The following is a 17,378-nucleotide window of genomic DNA, read 5'->3' as shown; positions in this document are numbered from 1 at the left end:
TGTTGCAGTTTGCTGGGAGTTCACTTCAGGCCTCATTCATCTGATTCACTCCTGTGCCTGGAGATGTCACTCAAGGAGTCTGGAGAGCAGCAAAGATGGGTGCCTGCTCCTACCTCTGGCACCTCTGACCTTGAGGGGCACCAAGCTGATGCCAGTAGGATTGCTCCTGTATAGGGTATCTGACAACCCCTGTTGGAGGGCCTCACCCAGTTGGATAGCATGGAGAGCAGGGTCCATTTAATGAAGCACTTTGTCCCTTGGTGGAGACGGTATGTTTTTCTAAGGGGAAACATACTCGTCTGGGCTGCCTGGATTCCTCAGAACTACCAGGAGGAGAGGCTAAGTCTGCTGGTCCACAGATAATGTGGCCACGCCTCTCCCCAGGTGTTCAGGTCCAGGGAGATCCGAATTCTGTCCCAGAGCCTCTGGCTGGAGTTATTGGAGATTCTGCAGGGAAGCTCCCCCCACCCCCCTCCAACTGAGGAAGGATGGGTCGGGGTTAGACCTGAAGAGGCACTGTGGTTGCCTACTGCCATTGCCTGTGTGTTGGGCTGTGGGGACAAGTCTTGGGACCAAGCTCTGTAGCCTCCCTGGCTCCAGGAGGGGAAAAGCCCAGCCTGGAGCTATAGAGATGGGTGCCACTCTTTCCCTACCCAGGGGGCTTAGCGTGTTAGGCAGTTGTGAGTCCCAATGCTGGCTGCTTTCCCTCTCCCAAGGAACTCAAAAGGCTTAGAGAGCAGGCAGCCACTGGTGCTGGTCGCCCCACCCCATGGGAGTTCAGTAGGTTTAAGTAGGTTCTGGCCGAGAGGCTGTAAGAATCTGCAGGTTCCAGGGTTGGAACACTAGGCCCTAGTGGCATTAGTTCAAGAGTGGGATTTCCCAATCTGTGAGTTGCACAATTCTTTGGAAAAAGCAGTTTCCCCGGCTGGGTAGCAGGCTCATCACCGTCTCCCTTGGCTCGGGGGAGGAGGCTCCCCTTCCCCGTGTGGCTCTCAGGTGGGCCGCCACACCACACTGCCCTTCCTTCTTTCCGTGGGTCACACCAGCCTTCTAGTCAATTTTGATGAGAGAACCTGGATACCTTGGTTACCAGTGAAGGATTTACACGCTCTTTTTTTTTTTTTTTTTTTTTTTTTGATGAGCACCTCTGAGGGCTGCTGTTTCTAATTGGTCATCTTGGCCCCTCTCCTCAGACATTTTTTTCTTACTCTCACACCTTCCTTTCTCCTTCCCTCCCTCTTTTCCAACCACTTCTCTCCCTATCTCCTTCTGTCCTTGCTTCCTTCTATTACAAAGAGCATCCATTTCTTTCATAATAATAAAACAAAATTTTAAGAACTCAGTATCCATTCATCCATCCCCTACCCCATCCCTCAATAAAAGGATAAATTTGTTATTTTAATTTTCTTATGCTTCCATGCATAATATTCAGGGAAGGGAAACATAAATTTAAGGAGGGATAAAGAAAATTGGAATTAAAATGTATTGAGTTTCTGTTATATACTGAACACAGCATTCACAAATTAACACAATTAAATTTTCAGCAACTTGTTAAGATGATATCAGAGATATTCAAATATCAGAGATATTCAAAATGTCTGAAAATGTCAAAGTCACAGCAGTAGCCAGAAAGGATGCCAGCCACAGTGCTAGAGTAGGACCCTAAAGTCACCATGTTGCTAAGCGGTGGGAAGATTGGGAGACAGCTTGGGAAGGCCTCTGCCAGCCAGACAGCAGGAGGCAGCACTGGGGTGCTCAGGGCAATAAACTACTTACCAACTGACACAAACAGAATTTCAATATTTAACAAAGGGTATGGCAACACTAGCATGTATCAGCTGAACATCAGCCCTGCTCAATACAGTACCCTTCAGACCTGAGACCCCAGCCTGTTGCCCTTTTATAATCAACCTTTCTCCTTCCAGTCTCCAGACTGTATTATTTGCAGGTCGAAGTGGCAAAGTAGGTTGATAGTTCACAGAACTCAAGTATGATGAAGTGGTTTGAATTTAAAGGCAAATCCTAAGAATGAAATGTGCAGGTGAGATTAGCCCGTGGCAACGTGGTTTCAAAAGGGCTATAGGATCTTTTACATGCACTTCACAGCCTCCGAATACTTGCCCACTCTTGACAAAACTCGTAACTGTGCCAAGATCACCCTGTAAAAGAGAGAACATGATGATTTTCTCTCAAAGGCCTTCTGAGGCAACAAAGCATACATTTGGTCTGAGTTGCTGATGTTAGATCCTTTGTAATATGTCAATGGAATTGTCCCTCTTCTGTCCAAGCAAGGAAGACCAGGTACTCAGGAGCAATAATGCTGCAGGCAGAGCCCCTAGCACCCACCTCCTCATGAACAGGTGACCAGCCTCCTGCCTGGAGTCAGGGAGGGTATGCCTTTTCTTTTTGCTTATGTTTCTTCCTTTCCTGCTCTTATTCATGTAAGAGTAGCTGGGATACAGCACTAAACAAAGCCTTTTGTACTATTTCAAACTGTGCTTTGTTTCAAAATGTACTTAAAATCACATTAAGAGGAAAATCATTTTGGTCCATTGAAAATAGGTGATAGGAAGACACGAAGACACAGAGTGGTTAACAGGTCTGCCTTAGGTCTCATTGCTGGTGAACCAAGGAGCAGGATTCAAGTCCAAATCTTCTCCCCTCCACTCAACTAGCTGCCTGTTTCTCATGCATCCATCACCTATTCTTCTACACCTCCCGTGCTGTCCTCAATGGTAGTGTTGAGAGTTCAGACCATAAGAGCCTGGCTTTGTTAATGTTTGAAAGAGTCCTGCTTGAAAGAAAATACAAGGAGAAAAGTCATCTTTTAGCCATGTGGGTGGTAGGTCTGAAAGTGTGCAGCCTCTGGGGCACACCGTCAGAGAGAGAGGAGGCCAAAAGCACCTTCCCCTGTTTCTCTGGAGTTACCCTGTGCACCCTCTGGATCTGGCACAATTCTTTCCCCAGTGCTGTCTCTGTTGTACATTAGTCGTGTACCAATAACCACCTTTGATATGATCTCAGAGTTTGTAGGCAGCTAGGAAGTACAGCACCTGAAATGGTAAGATTGTTCTCTTTAAGGAGCGTAGGACCTGGGAGGCAACAACCCACAATAAAATAAGCCATCAACCTGATGCTGCGTGGCCCATTCTGAGCATGCATGTCAGTTATCTAGCACAAGGATTCTATACAGAAAAAGAGGGTTCCTTCTGGCCAGGAGGCTGGGGCTTGGTATCAAAGAGCTGGGCTTCTACCTCACCCTGCCATATCCCTGCTGTGTGACAGAGATTCAGGACATGATTCAAGCTTTAGCTTAAGATTCCTACCCTCCTTCCCCTACCAAAATTTATCTCCCAGGAAAACTCCTGAAATTTTCTTCAAGGGCAGAGGTTCTGCTTTCCTCACCTTAACCCTAGACTCTATTATGATGGCTGGCTCAGTGTAACCGCTGTGATAACTGATGATATGGATAACAATATCATCAATGTGTATGGAACATTTACTGTGCACCAGACACTTTATATGTGTTATTTCATTTAAGCGTCCCAATCACACTGCAAGAGAAAGTACTGGTAGCATGCCCCTTTGATAGGAGAAGAGTATGTGACTTGTCCAAAATCAAATAGCTAGTGATACTGGATAGAAAACTCAATTTCTGTTGCATTCTGCCTCTTGAGTATAGACTCTTTATTACCATAATGTACTGCATTCCAGCTTGAGGAAGGGAGGGAGGGAGGGAGGGAGGGAGGGAGGGAGGGAGGGAGGGAGGAAGGAAGGAAGGAAGGAAGGAAGGAAGGAAGGAAGGAAGGAAGGAAGGAAGGAAGGAAGGAAGGAAGGAAAGAAGGAAGGGAGGGAGGGAGGGAGGGGGGAGGGGGAAAGGGAGGGGGGAGACGGGGAAGGGGAGGGGAAGGTAGAGAGGGAAAGGGAGAAAAAGAAAGGAAGAAAAGAGGATCAAACAATATTATTGGCTGTAACCCCCCTTCTGCCACCTGATTTCCCACTTTGGAGATGTTTGCTGTTCTCCATCTGAAGCCTAGTGGAGGGAGTGTCCACAGCTGCTGGGGAGCGGGTGTTAGGAGAGAGAAGTTGCTTGTATTGGCTGCTTCCTGACACCTCTCCTTGGTGGTCAGTTATCTGGCATCAGTGATCCCTCCCGGGTTTTCATCTTCATACAGTGGTTGCTCTCTTCCGGGTTCTGCTCATCACCGCCAACGGTCTATGCCAACTTTTACTTTCTAGGGTCCCTAGACTTGATAAAAGTGAGCTAGCTCGAAGCCTGGAACTGAGCATTCTAGAATCTAATCAATGTTTTGATTTATCTTTTTCTGTTTGTTTCTTTTTTTGAGACAGAGTCTTGCTCTGTTGTCCAGGATGAAGTACAGTGGCATGATCTCAGCTCACGGCAACCTCCGTCTCCCGGGTCCAAGTAATTCTTGTGCCTCTGCCTCCTGAGTAGCTGGGGTTGCAGATGTGCACCACCATACCTAGCTAATTTTTTTGGATTTTTAGTGGAGACAGGGTTTTTCCATTTTGGCCTGGCTGGTCTCAAACTCCTGGCCTCATGTGATCCACCTGCTCCGGCCTCCCAAAGGCTGAGATTACAGGTGTGAGCCACCGCCCCTGGCTGCCTTGATTTATCTTGATTGATCGACTGACTAATCAATCAATCAGTTGGCCAACAGGTATTTTCAGAGGGCCTACTATTAAGTGTTGGCCACTATGCTGGATGCTACAAAAACAAAGATAAAGGACACTGTACTCTCTCTCAAAGATCTCTGAGTCTAACTCAGGAGACAGAAAGAGAAACTGATTATTTTTGTACAGTGTGGGAAGTGGTCAGTTCAAAGTAATCACAACCAGCTTTAGGAGCTGGAAGAGGGAGTAGATTACTCATCTGGGTTGGGTTGAGGAAGATAACTGATGTAGAAACTGATTAGGGGCTAGGAAAACTCCTCCAGTGTTTGGAGATCATTTATCATTGGATACCCATAGCAAATCTATGACCTGGGCAGACTGGCTGTTAAAAAACAACCAAAAAAAAAAAAAAAAACGAACAACATTTTCCATATAAGGACAGCAAAGCTCAATGAGTTATGCTGCAAAAGCCAAAACTGAAAAATATAGGAAGATGTTTTCTGCCTTATCGAAGTGATTTTCTTGTAGACAAAGGAAGCATGATGTTTTGGCCTGCTGGTATTACTTCCAAATGAACATCCTTATGCTTTCAAGGCCATATTTATTGTCTGACCTTCACTGAGCACTGTCTATGTGGGAGGCACTGTGCTGGGCATTGCAGGATATAGAGAAATAAAATAAATGCAGACTGTCCTTATTGTAAGATGGGAAATCACATGAAAATGATCAATAACATTTGAGAAGGCAAACAAATGGGAATAGTGACAATAAACCAGCAGTTCAAACACAGAAGAGACTATGGTGGACAAGGGGAATATTCAAAGCATTCCAGAGCAGTGAGCATATCATCGTGGCTAGAACTTGAAGGAAAGCTGGAGATAAATATTACAGCTGGATTTGAGAGAATCTCAAAAGCCCAGCTAAAACTGAAGGACTGAGGTCTACACATACCTATCTTGGAGTTCAACACTTACCACTTGCCAAGTCATGGGGTAGGTATTTTACACATATTTTATTTTTCTATTTAATCATCCCATTAACCCTTCAAGAAGGAAACTGAGCCCAAGAGGGTTACATTCCCATTTTTCCAAGATCACACTATAAGTAAATGAGGCAAGATTTGAACCCAGGTCCAGATGACTTCAAAATCTATATTCTCATCTACTGTATCACTCTACTTTCTCCCTGAGTTTCTAGTATTGGGAAAAAACTCCTTTTTAAAAAGCCCCCCAACTTTTTCTGTTTGTCCACTGAGCATCAAGGAAAGATGGGCTTCAGAGGAGAATCTTAGGAGTAGAAAAGAAGAATGCAGAACCCAGAGCTCCAGGGAAGGGGCCAAACTAAAAAATGAGCGTTCCTCTAGGCTCTCAAAAGTAGTGGTCAGTGTCTGAACCAGGATCTCCAGCCCAAAGCTTTCACCCATTATCATCATCAGTCTCACAAGGAATGAAGAGATAAAGAAGAACTGTGCTTTGCTGCATTTATCTAAAGGAAAATAGCTAAATTCCATCTGTAAGCAAACTGCAACCATAGACAATAAAGGCAAATGTAAACACATCCTATGCTTATGTCCAAATAATCAATTGTCCCCAAACAAAACAAAGGAAATGGGTCTTTGCAACAACATATGTGAAAAGGAGCAAGAGGTATTGGTCATCAAAAAGTCCAACATGAGGGGAGTCATGTCAGCAAGATGGATGATTAGAGACACCTGGCATTTATATTCCAACAAGAAAGGACCAAGGCAGTGAATAAACAGCTAGGTTTTGACTGGAGTGTTGTCGAAGGCAGGACACTGAAATGCAGCAGAAGAATGGAGAAGCATCTGTGGTGATAGGAAGTCCAGGAGGGCAATGTGGAGGCACACAGGCTCTGAAGCACCACCTCCCTGGACTAGATGAGATTTGCCTAGAGTCAGGAGAAACTTCTCACTGTGGGGAAATGATAAGCAGAAGATCTCTATCCACCCCCATTGCTACCACAAACACCTACAGTCCTTACTACAGGAGAATTCCAGGCCTCACAAGCCCTGAGCCCAGTTTAAAGAGCCACCAAGAATTTATACAGCTGCACTGTCCTGGATTAGAAGCACAGCATGTGTACTTCTCACTTCCACCCACCATCTAAGCCAAGCTGCTGCAGTACAGTACACACCTCAGGAGTGTGCCGTGCTTTGCGGGCCAATAGCCATGGCACCTCTCCAGCAATGGGGCTCCATCTTCATTAACCCAAGCCCACAGGGGTGGCTGAATGTCACAAGCCCAGCTTTACAGAGCTTGGACCTAAAACTGGCTGTGACTCTTGTCCTACAGAGCAGAGAAACCAACCCCCACTACCCTACTTCCAGCCAGAGAAACAGTATAACAGTCCCACCCACAGCTATCCTGCCTTGAGCCAGCCAAACCACTGCTCACCCACCCTCAAGTGGGAGAAGCCTCTGAGCCTCCAAGCAGCTGATATAACTCCAGGCCAGCAGAATGGCTGCATGCCCATGTGCAGGACCCGAGAAATAGCTCCAGAGTGCCCCCGCCCAATCCTGATATACCCCTGGCCTGCCTAACAGTTCTGTGCCCCCAAAAAGAGCCTGAGAAACTGTCCCACAGGACACCCGTGGTGGGCATATCACCAGAACAGCCAAGCAGCCAAGAGCCCATGTCCTGAACCTGAATAGCCCCATGAACCACTCCCTTATGGACATTCCCTAGGCTAGCCAAGCAGCTGTGCACCTACACACCAGGCCTGAAACAGCCCTGCAGGCTGCTCCTGGTGAGCACACACCTGAGCCAGCCAAGCAGCCTTGTACTTATATCCCAGACCTGAGAAACAGCCCCTTGGGCAGACATGCCCACATGTTAGACAGGCAGCTATATGGCCGTGTCCCAGGTCCAAAAAGAGTCCTGTGGGCCACCACTCACAGAAACAGCCCAAACCAGCCAAACAACTGTGCAGTTATATCATAGGCCTGAGAAACAGCCCTGTACCCACCCACAGTAGCCATGCCACCCAGGCTGGTCAAGCCACTGCATGCCCATGTCTCAACCTAGAGAAATGGCCCTGTGGCTTGTCCCCCTCAGACACATTTTCAGGCCAGCCAAGCAGACATACACCCACATAGCAGGCCTAAGAAACAGTTTCAAAGGCAGCTCCTGGCAGATACACACCCAGACCAACTGAGAAAACTTATGCCCATGCCCAGGCCTAAGAAACATCCCTGTGGGCTGCCCCCGGTGGAAATAGCCCCAGGCCAGCTGTAAAGCTATACTCCTACATTCTGAGTCTCAGAAACATCCCTTTGAGCAGTTCCTGGTAGGCTCACCCTCAGGCCAGCTGAGTAAACACATGTCCTTGCCCCTGGCCAGAGGAAAAGCCCCAAGGCCCCAATTTCAGAGAACCAGACCCCAAGCTGGTTGACCCACTGTGTGCATGAACATCCCCCTGATCTGAGAAACAGCCCCGTGAGCCCAGTCCTGGCAAAGCTGCACCACCATCACCACAAACTCTCTCAGCCTAGGCCACTGAGTAACTTACAAATGTCACTAATGTAAAATTGTAGCCAACTTAACTACATAGAAACTATAGTATTGCATCTAACTAAAATCCAGGACAACACACCTCACCAAACTGACACCTCAAGACCAAGTTATAAAAATAAGTCTTTCCCTATGAAACCTACTCAATAAAATTAGAAGTAATAACTTTTCTACCACATGCTTAGAAATCAACATAGGGACACATCAAACACAAAACATCAAGGAAACATGTCACTGTAAAAGGAAAACAATAATTTTCTAGTAGGAGACCCTGATCATAATAAAATATATGAAATGCCAAAAAAATTAAATAATAATTTCAAATAAACTCAGCGAGATATGAGAAGAAAGATAGCCAATTTAACCATATCAAGAAAATGATTCATGATTTACATGATACATTCAACAAAGAGATAGATACCATAAAAAAGAATCAAACAGGAACAAAGAGCTAAATAATTCAATGAAGAAAGTAAACATATGAATCAAGAGCTTCAACAACAGACTAGGGCAAGCAGAAGAAAAAATCTAAACTTGAAGACAGATATTTTGAAATAACACAAGCAGTCAAAAATAAAAGAAAGAATAAATAATACAAAGAAAAAAGAAAGCCTCATGGGACATGAGTAAGTGAAAAATATTCATATTAGGGGTGTTTCAGAAGAAAAAGTGAAGGGAAAAGGTGATGAAAATATATTTAATGAAATAATAGCAAAAAAATTCCAAGGTCTTGGGAGAGAGATGGATATCAAGGTCCAGGAAACCAAATAGGTTAAACCCAAACAGATCTTCTTCAAGGCATCTTACAGTCAAATTGTTGACAGTCCATGACAAAAAAATAAATAAACAAAATCAGCAAGAGAAAAAAGTCAGGTCACTTATAAGGGAATTCTCATTAGAGTAACAGTGGATTTCTCAGCCAGGAGAGAATGAGATGATATATTCCAAGCACTGAAAGGAAATAACTGTCAGTCAGGAATACTGTACCTAGCAAAGTTATCCTTCATAAATGAAGAAAAAATAAAATCTGTTACAGACATGTGAAAACTAATGGAATTCATCAGCACTAGGCTGGCTTTACAAGAAATGCTCAGTGAAGTCTTACAACTGGGAGTGAAAAGATAACAACTATGATCATGAAAACATGCAAAACTATAAAACTCACTGGTAGAAGCAATATATTTTTTGAAAGAGAAAGGAATCAAACCTTATTACTACAGAAAACCACCCAACTGCAAAAATAATAAGAGATGAAGTAAGAAACAAAGAATATACAAAACAACCAGAAAACAATCAGTGAAACACTGATTAGTTCCCACCTATCAACAATAACAATTACTGTAAATGAACTAAATTCCCCATTAAAAATATATAAACAGGACAAATGGATGAAAAATAAGACAAAACTATATACTGCCCATTAAGAAATTCACTTTTCCTGTAAAGATAAACATAGAATGAAACTGAAGGAAAGGAAAAATATACTCAATGCAAATGTAAGCCAAAAGTGAGAACAAGTAGCTGGAATTATATCAGACTAAACAGATTTCAATTCAATGCTGTAAAAAGAGACAATGAAGGACATTATATAATAATAAAGAGATCAATACAGCAAGAGAATATAACAATTGTAAACATATTTACAGTAAGCACCAGAGCATCCTGATACATAAAGTAAGTATCACTAGATCTAAAGGGAGAGATAGACTCCAATAAAATAATAATTGGGGACTTCAACATTTTATTCTCAATATTAGACAGATCGTTTAGACACAAAGTCATCAAAGAAAGATAATATTTAAACTTCACTATAGACCAAACAGATGTGATAGACAATTACAGAATATTTCACCCAGCAGCTGCAAAGGGCAGATTCTTCTCATCAGCACAGGGGATATTCTCCAGGATTAGCCATATGTTAGAGCACAAAACAAATCTCAGAAAATTTTAAAACACTGAAATTGTATCAAATATCTTGTCTGTTCACAGTGGAATAAAACTAGATATCAATAACAACAGGACTATTCATAACTATACGAATAAAAGGAGATTAAATAAGATATTCCTGATTGACCAATGAGTGAAGGAAGAAATTAAGAATAAAATTTGAAAATTCCTTGAAACAAATGAAAACAGAAACACAGCATACCAAAATCCACAGAACACAGCAAGAGCAATATTAAGATGAAAATTTATAGTAATAAATGCCTATATCAAAAAACTAGAAAGATTTCAAATCAGTAACCTATTAATGTACCTCAAGGATATAGGAAAGCAAGAAGAAACCAAACCTCAAATTAGTAGAAGGAAAGAAATAGATCAGAGCAAAAATAAGCAAAAAGACTAACAGGAACAAAAGATCAATAAAACACAAAGTTGTTTCTAAAAAGATAAACAAAATTGACAAACTAATAGCTAGACAAACTAAGATAAAAAGAGAGAATGTTCATGTAAATAAAATCAGAAATGAAAAGGGAGACATCACAATGGATATCACAGAAATACAAAATGATACAAGTAAATACAAAGTCAAAGGCTATTATGAACAGCTATAGGCCAATAAATTTGAAAACAGAAAAAATGGATAAATTTCTGGACACACACAACTCAACAAAATTGAACCACGAAGAAATGGAAAACCTTAACAGAGCAAAACAAGTAATGAGACTGAGTCAATAATAAAAAGCCTTCCAACAAAGAAAAGTACAGGACCAGATGGCTTCACCACTGAATTCTACTGAATGTATAAAGAAGAATTAATAACAATTCTCCCGCAACTATTTCAAAACGCTGAAGCAGAGGGAATTCCTTCTAATTCATTCTACAAGACATGCATCACCCTGATACCAAAATCCAACAAGGACACACACACAAAAAGAAAACTACAGGCCAATATCCCTGATGAAAGTGTATGCAAAAATCCTCAATAAAGTACTAGCAAACTGAATCCAACATGTCAAAAAGATAATATACCATGATCAAGTGGTATTTATCCCAGGCATACAAGGATAGTTTAACATATGCAAATCAATAAACATATTTCACGTCAATAAAATGAAGGACAATCAATAGAATGATGGACAAAAACCATATGATCATCTCAAAGCAAAAAACAACAATAAGCTTTTGAAATGTTAAATATCTCCTTGTGATAAAAACTCTTAATAAATTAGTTACAGAAGGAAAGTACCTCAACACAATAAAGGTCATATATGACAAATCCACAGCTAACATCTTACCAAACAAGACAAACATGTCCACTCTAATCATTCCTGTAAAACACAATACTAGAATTCCTAGCCAGAGCAGTTAGGCAACAGAAAGAAATGACAAACATCCAAATTGGAAAGGAGAAAGTCAAATTCTCTTATCTTATTCCCAGAAAAACCTAAAGAGTCTACCAAAACGTCTTAGAAATGTGATATGGTTTGGCTCTGTGTCTTCACCCAAACCTCATCTTGAATTATAATCCCCAATGTTGGGGGAGGAAACTGGTGGTGGGAGGTGATTGGGTCTTGGGGGTAGATTTCTCCTTTGCTGTTATTGGGATAGTGAGTGAGTTCTCATGAGATCTGTTTGTTTAAAAGTGTTTAGCACTTCTCCCATTGCTCTCTCTCCTGCTCTGCCACGTGAAGAAGGTTCTTGCTTCCCTGTCACTCTTTTGCAATGATTGTAAGTTTCCTGAGGCCTCCCCAACCATGCCTCCTGTATAGCTGTGGAATTGTAAGTCAATTAAACCTCTTGTCTTTATACATTACCCAGTCTCAGTTCCTTACAGCAATGTGAGAACAGACTAATAACTAACTGATAAAGTAACTCAGTAAAGTTGTAGGATGCAAAATCAACATATAAAAATTAGAAGCACTTCTATACATAAACAAACTAGCTGAAAAAGAAACCAAGAAGGAAATCCCATCTACAAGAGCTATAAAACAATACAATACGTAGAAATCAATGTAACCAGAGAGGTAAAACATCTCTACAAGAAAAAGCATGAAACATTGATGAAATAAATTGAAGAGGATGCAAAAAAATGAAAAGCCCTCCCATGCTCATGTGTCAGAAGAATTAATATTGTTAAAATGAAAATACAACCCAAAGAAATCTCCAGGTTCAATGCAATTCCTATCAAAATACCAATGATATTCTTCACAGAAAAAAAAAAAAATTGTATGGAACCACAGAATACCCCAAATAGCCAAAGCAATCTTGAGAAAAAAAAAATTGGAAGCATCGCACTTCCAGACCTCAAAATATACTACCAAGCTGTAGTAACCAAAGCAGTATGGTACTGGCATAAAAACAGACACATAGATGAATGAAACCAAATAGAGAACTCAGAAATTTATTTACAGTCTACTGACTTTTTGCAAAGGTGCCAAGAACACTTAGTAGGGAAACAGCAGTCTCTCCAGTAAATACTGCTGAGAAAACTGAATGTGCGTATGCAAAAGAATGAAACTAGACCCCTACTTTCATCCAATAAAAAATTAATTTACAATGAATCAAAGACCTAAATGTAAGACCTGAAATGATAAACATACTAGAAGAAAATGTAGGGGAAACACTTCAAGACATTGTTCTGAAAAAAGATTTTATAAATAAGACCTTAAAAGCACAGGCACAAAAGCAAAAGTAGACAAGATTGTATATCAAACTAAAAAGTTTCTGCACAGCAAAGGAAACAGAGTGAAAAGACAACCTACAGAATGGGAGAAAATATTCACAAAATACTCATCCAATAGGGAATTAATATCCAGAATATACAAGAGACTCAAACATTCCAACAGCAAAAACAAACAAACAAACAAACAAACAAAAAACCCTCCAATCTACTTTAAAAATGGACAACGCCAGGCGCGGTGGCTCAAGCCTGTAATCCCAGCACTTTGGGAGGCCGAGACAGGTGGATCATGAGGTCAGGAGATTGAGACCATCCTGGCTAACACGGTGAAACCCTGTCTCTACTAAAAAATACAAAAAACTAGCCGGGCGAGGTGGCAGGCGCCTGTACTCCCAGCTACTCCGGAGGCTCAGGCAGGAGAATGACGTAAACCCGGGAGGTGGAGCTTGCAGTGAGCTGAGATCCGGCCACTGTACTCCAGCCTGGGCGATAGAGCGAGACTCCGTCTCAAAAATTAATAAATAAATAAATAAATAAATAAACAAACAAATGATTCTGAACAGAAATTTCTCAAAAGACATACAAGTGACCAACAAATATATGAAAACATGCTCCTCATTAGTAAATATCAGGTACATGCAAATCAAAAAACACTATGAGGTATAATCTCATCTCAGTTAGAATGGCTACTATAAAAAAGTCAAAAATAACGAATGCTGGTGAGAATGCAGAGAAAAGAAAACTCTTACACACTATTCATGGGAATGTAAACTAGTACAGTCACTACATAGAACAGTTTGAAAGTTCCTCTAAAAACTACAAAAAGAAATACCATATATCGACTAATCTCATGACTTGGTATTTATCCAAATTAAAGGAAATCAGCTTATTGAAGAGATATCTGCAACTGCATGCTTACTGCAGGATTATCCACAAGGGTCAAGATATGGAATCAACCTAGGTGTCCAACAACAGATGACTAGATAAAGAAAATGTGGTATACATACACAATGAAATACAATTCAGCCATAAATAAGAATGAAATCCTTTCATTCATGGCAACCTGGATGGAACTGGAGAACATTATATTAAGCAAAATAAGACAGGAACAGAAAGTTAAATGCCACATGTTCTTACTCATATGTGGAAGCTGAAAATTATTGATCTCATAGAAGTAAAAGAATGCTAGAGGTTACTAGTAGGATACAGAGGATATTAGAAGCTGGAAAAGGTAGGAGGGAGAGAGGAATAGGGAGAAATTTATTAAAGGAAATAAAATTACAGCTAGAGAGGTGTAATAATTTCTAGTGTCCTGTACCACTTAAAGATGACTATGCTTGTTAATGTAATACATAGTTTCAAATAACTAGGAACATATTGAACATTCCCAACACAAAGAAATAATCAATGTTTAAGATGATTGGTATACTAATTACCCTGATCTGATCACCATATATTATATGGATCAAAATATCACTACATATTCCATAAATACACACGAGCATTATTTGTCAATATAAAAAAACAAAAAAGAAGTCTAATATGAACCAGCAATAACTGTAACAAACAAATGGGATCTCGAGCTGCATCAACAGAAGCATAACAGTTGGCAAGAAGGAGGAAAAATCTCATTTTTCTCAGCCCTGGATCATTCCCACCTTGACGAAGAAGAGTGTCAGTTTGGGTGTTATGGCCCAGGATGTGAAAAAGTTCTATCTAGACGGCAGTGACCAGGAAGGTGAAATGTCTGAAAAATGCTTCATATGAAACTATTTAAAGAAACTGGGTGTTTAGGTTGGTTAAAATGTACAGGCTCTTTTATTTTTGTGTCAAATTTCCCAACAGCTGCCTTGAAAAAGAATATCAGATCACTTTCCTTTTGGACATGGAGGACCATGAATACAGATTTCAAGTTGGTATAACAAGAAACCCTCTAATAGTCAGTAATGGTGTGGAAATGAGATGGCCTATTTCCCGAGTAGTGAGAAAGCTGTCAAAGGAGGTAATCAAGAGACACTGGAAAGATGTTGGACTGCATACCCTCTGAGGCTCCTCACAACTCCAATTCTGGGAGTACTTACACTCTTTTATTCTCCCATCACTACTGAAGAATCAGAGAAGACAAACTTGATAACCCAACAGAAATCCAAAGTCATAAATCCAAAGTGGCTTATCCCAGAAAATACCGCCTGTAGTCCCCAACCGCCCAGCTTCCGCACCTCTTCCCATCTTTTCAAAATGCCCCCTGGAAAATAGGCTGTGACATGGAGGACTCACCTTTCTTCTCAAAGTCCACCTTCTCTTCCCCTGGACGTCCCAGACTATCCAGAGTGTGGGTCACTTGGCTGCCAAATTCGTCCTCGCGGGAGACATGGTTGGCCCGCCTAGGTGGCTCCTCGTCCTCCTCACAGTCATAGTCATCCAGGATGGGAGTCTCCCGGATGGGCACGCCGATGACGGAATTGTGGGTTTGCAGCCGGGAGGAACGGAAGCTCTCCCGCGCCTGGGGACCCAGCAGCACAGATGGGATGTAGTGGATCTCATGAGTGGCTTCTGTGCTTGCGCTCTTCTGGGGGATGCGGCGACGCTTCTGCCAACGTCGCTGGGCATACAGCGCCACGGTGAACACCAGCAGCAGCAGCAGCAGCGCGATGAGGCCACCCTGGAGCAGGAAGGAAGGACACACAAATGGGCCACTGTTCTTTGGATTCGAGGGCCACAGGGGATTTTCCTGTCCACTACACTCTGCCAGGATCCCTGGGTTTGGCTCATAGAGCCTCAGGAACCATCAGCTATGGTTCTTAAGCTAGAGAGACAGTTTCAAACCTGACTTTTTCACCAACAAACTGTGTGACCCTGGGCAAACTTCTTGACTTCTCTGAGCCTTGCTTTCCATAGGTATAAAGGATGAGTACGAACCCCTGCTCTTCCTTCTTCACAAGCTTGCCATAGGAAGCAAATCAAATGGATAATGGTCATGTCAGGGCAATACAGATGGCTCAGTGTCAGGAAGGGTCAGGGCTTAGGCTTCACACAGGTGAATGTCTGAATCCAGACTTCACCTCCCACCAGTTGAACAACCCAAGGACAATTGCCTACACTCCCCAGCCTTGCTTCCTCATCTGTAGAATGAGTTAACTGAAGGCTCAAGAGACAGTAGTAGACTTTGTTACGCCTTGCTGCAAATATAAGATAGCATTATTAAATCAAACATAATTTCTGCATAACCTGTATTTTCTTCATTTTTCAGAAACACTAGTCTTTAAATTTCTGAATTTCAATAAGGGAACTGGCACAAAGTAGGTCCTTAACAAATATTTGGTAAATGAGTGAATGAAAATGCACCTTTCTAGGAGTCCTTTAATCAGAATTTCAAGGTCAACTGAAAAAAAAAATATATATATATATATATATACACACACACATATATATACACACATTTTTTTCTTTGATACACCCAACTCCTAAATGTTTGAGTCTGCATTATCATACATTAATTTCAAATAAGTTAATGTGTTAATGCACATCTCTTACATGACTCATATGATTCATGAAATTACCTGGTCTGTAAGATCCTTCAGGGCAGAGGTATTTTCAAAACACATCTGTAATCCCCATAACAACCTGTCGTGAGCTTGAAGTGGAAGGTTTGCATTCTCCAGACCTCCCCTCAATTGTTCTGTGCCAGAAACCTCTCTTCTGATGGGTAGGCCCTCATCACTTCTCTTGCTTTTCTTCACTTTATACTCTGCTTCATGTTTGGGAGATTGGAAGACACTTTGTTGAACGCCTGCTGTGTAACCCCTGGAGTCAGGAGGAATCACCCTTGTTGTATACAGGGTAAGAGAGAGGCTTCAAAAAATCAACAGACCCAGAAACTGAGACAGTAAGTGGCCGAGTAATATGTGAGCCTTACTTTTTGTGTGTTTATTTTGTTTGTTTTTGCTTTTTAACTCTAGAGCCTATATTCTTTCAATTCCACCTGTGTGGTTGATGGCTTCTCCTTGGCTATGATCTCATTGAAGGCAAGGACAAATTCTGACAACTATCTGTACAGCATCTAACAAAGATGACAGATGTTAGCTGTGAATACGTTATCTTGGGGGCAAAGGTGGCTGCTGTTAAACACACCTGTTTAGGCCAAGAAGAACACTGTTTGCTGAAATGACTCAGCCATCCTGCTGACTATATTTGATATTAGAAAACTGGCATGTTCTATTTGCAAGACCCTCAGCTCACTATGCTGAAATTCAGCACCTCCACAGAGGTGGGGGGACTGGGTGGATAAGAGGACTAAGAGTTGGTGACCAGGTATGCAGGTGTGGCTGATAGCTCTGGAACAGGGGCCGAAGCCCTGCCTTGAGTTCAGCAGTGAGCTACTTTGGTTTCCCCAAGAAAGTTTCTCTGGATATCATAACATAAAAACAAATGCACAAATCAAACAAAGCTATAAGTACGTGTATTTATATGTGTATTTGTGTGTGTGTGTAGAATCTATTAAATATACGTGTAACCGCATGTGTATACCAGAGGTAATTCTGTATATATCACCTTAAAAAGCAACAATGAATCTTTTTTCCTCTATAGAA

General features: G+C 41.7%; 1 protein-coding gene across 2 annotated transcripts in view; it reads right to left on the bottom strand.

Moving 5' to 3' along the window:
- The window catches only part of ASTN2 (astrotactin 2), a 981,001-nt gene that overhangs the window by 762,867 nt on the left and 200,756 nt on the right, over window positions 1–17,378 (bottom strand). For both annotated transcript variants that reach the window (XM_025359305.1, XM_025359304.1), the window contains exon 3: window positions 15,067–15,451. In XM_025359305.1, the coding sequence (XP_025215090.1) occupies window positions 15,067–15,451 (385 nt within the window). The remainder of the gene's footprint in view (window positions 1–15,066; window positions 15,452–17,378) is intronic.

This window comes from Theropithecus gelada, chromosome 15 (genome assembly GCF_003255815.1).
Source record: "Theropithecus gelada isolate Dixy chromosome 15, Tgel_1.0, whole genome shotgun sequence".
Lineage (NCBI taxonomy): Eukaryota > Metazoa > Chordata > Mammalia > Primates > Cercopithecidae > Theropithecus > Theropithecus gelada.
The sequence above is the reverse complement of the archived record's forward strand: the minus strand, read 5'-3'. Positions and strand labels throughout refer to the sequence as shown.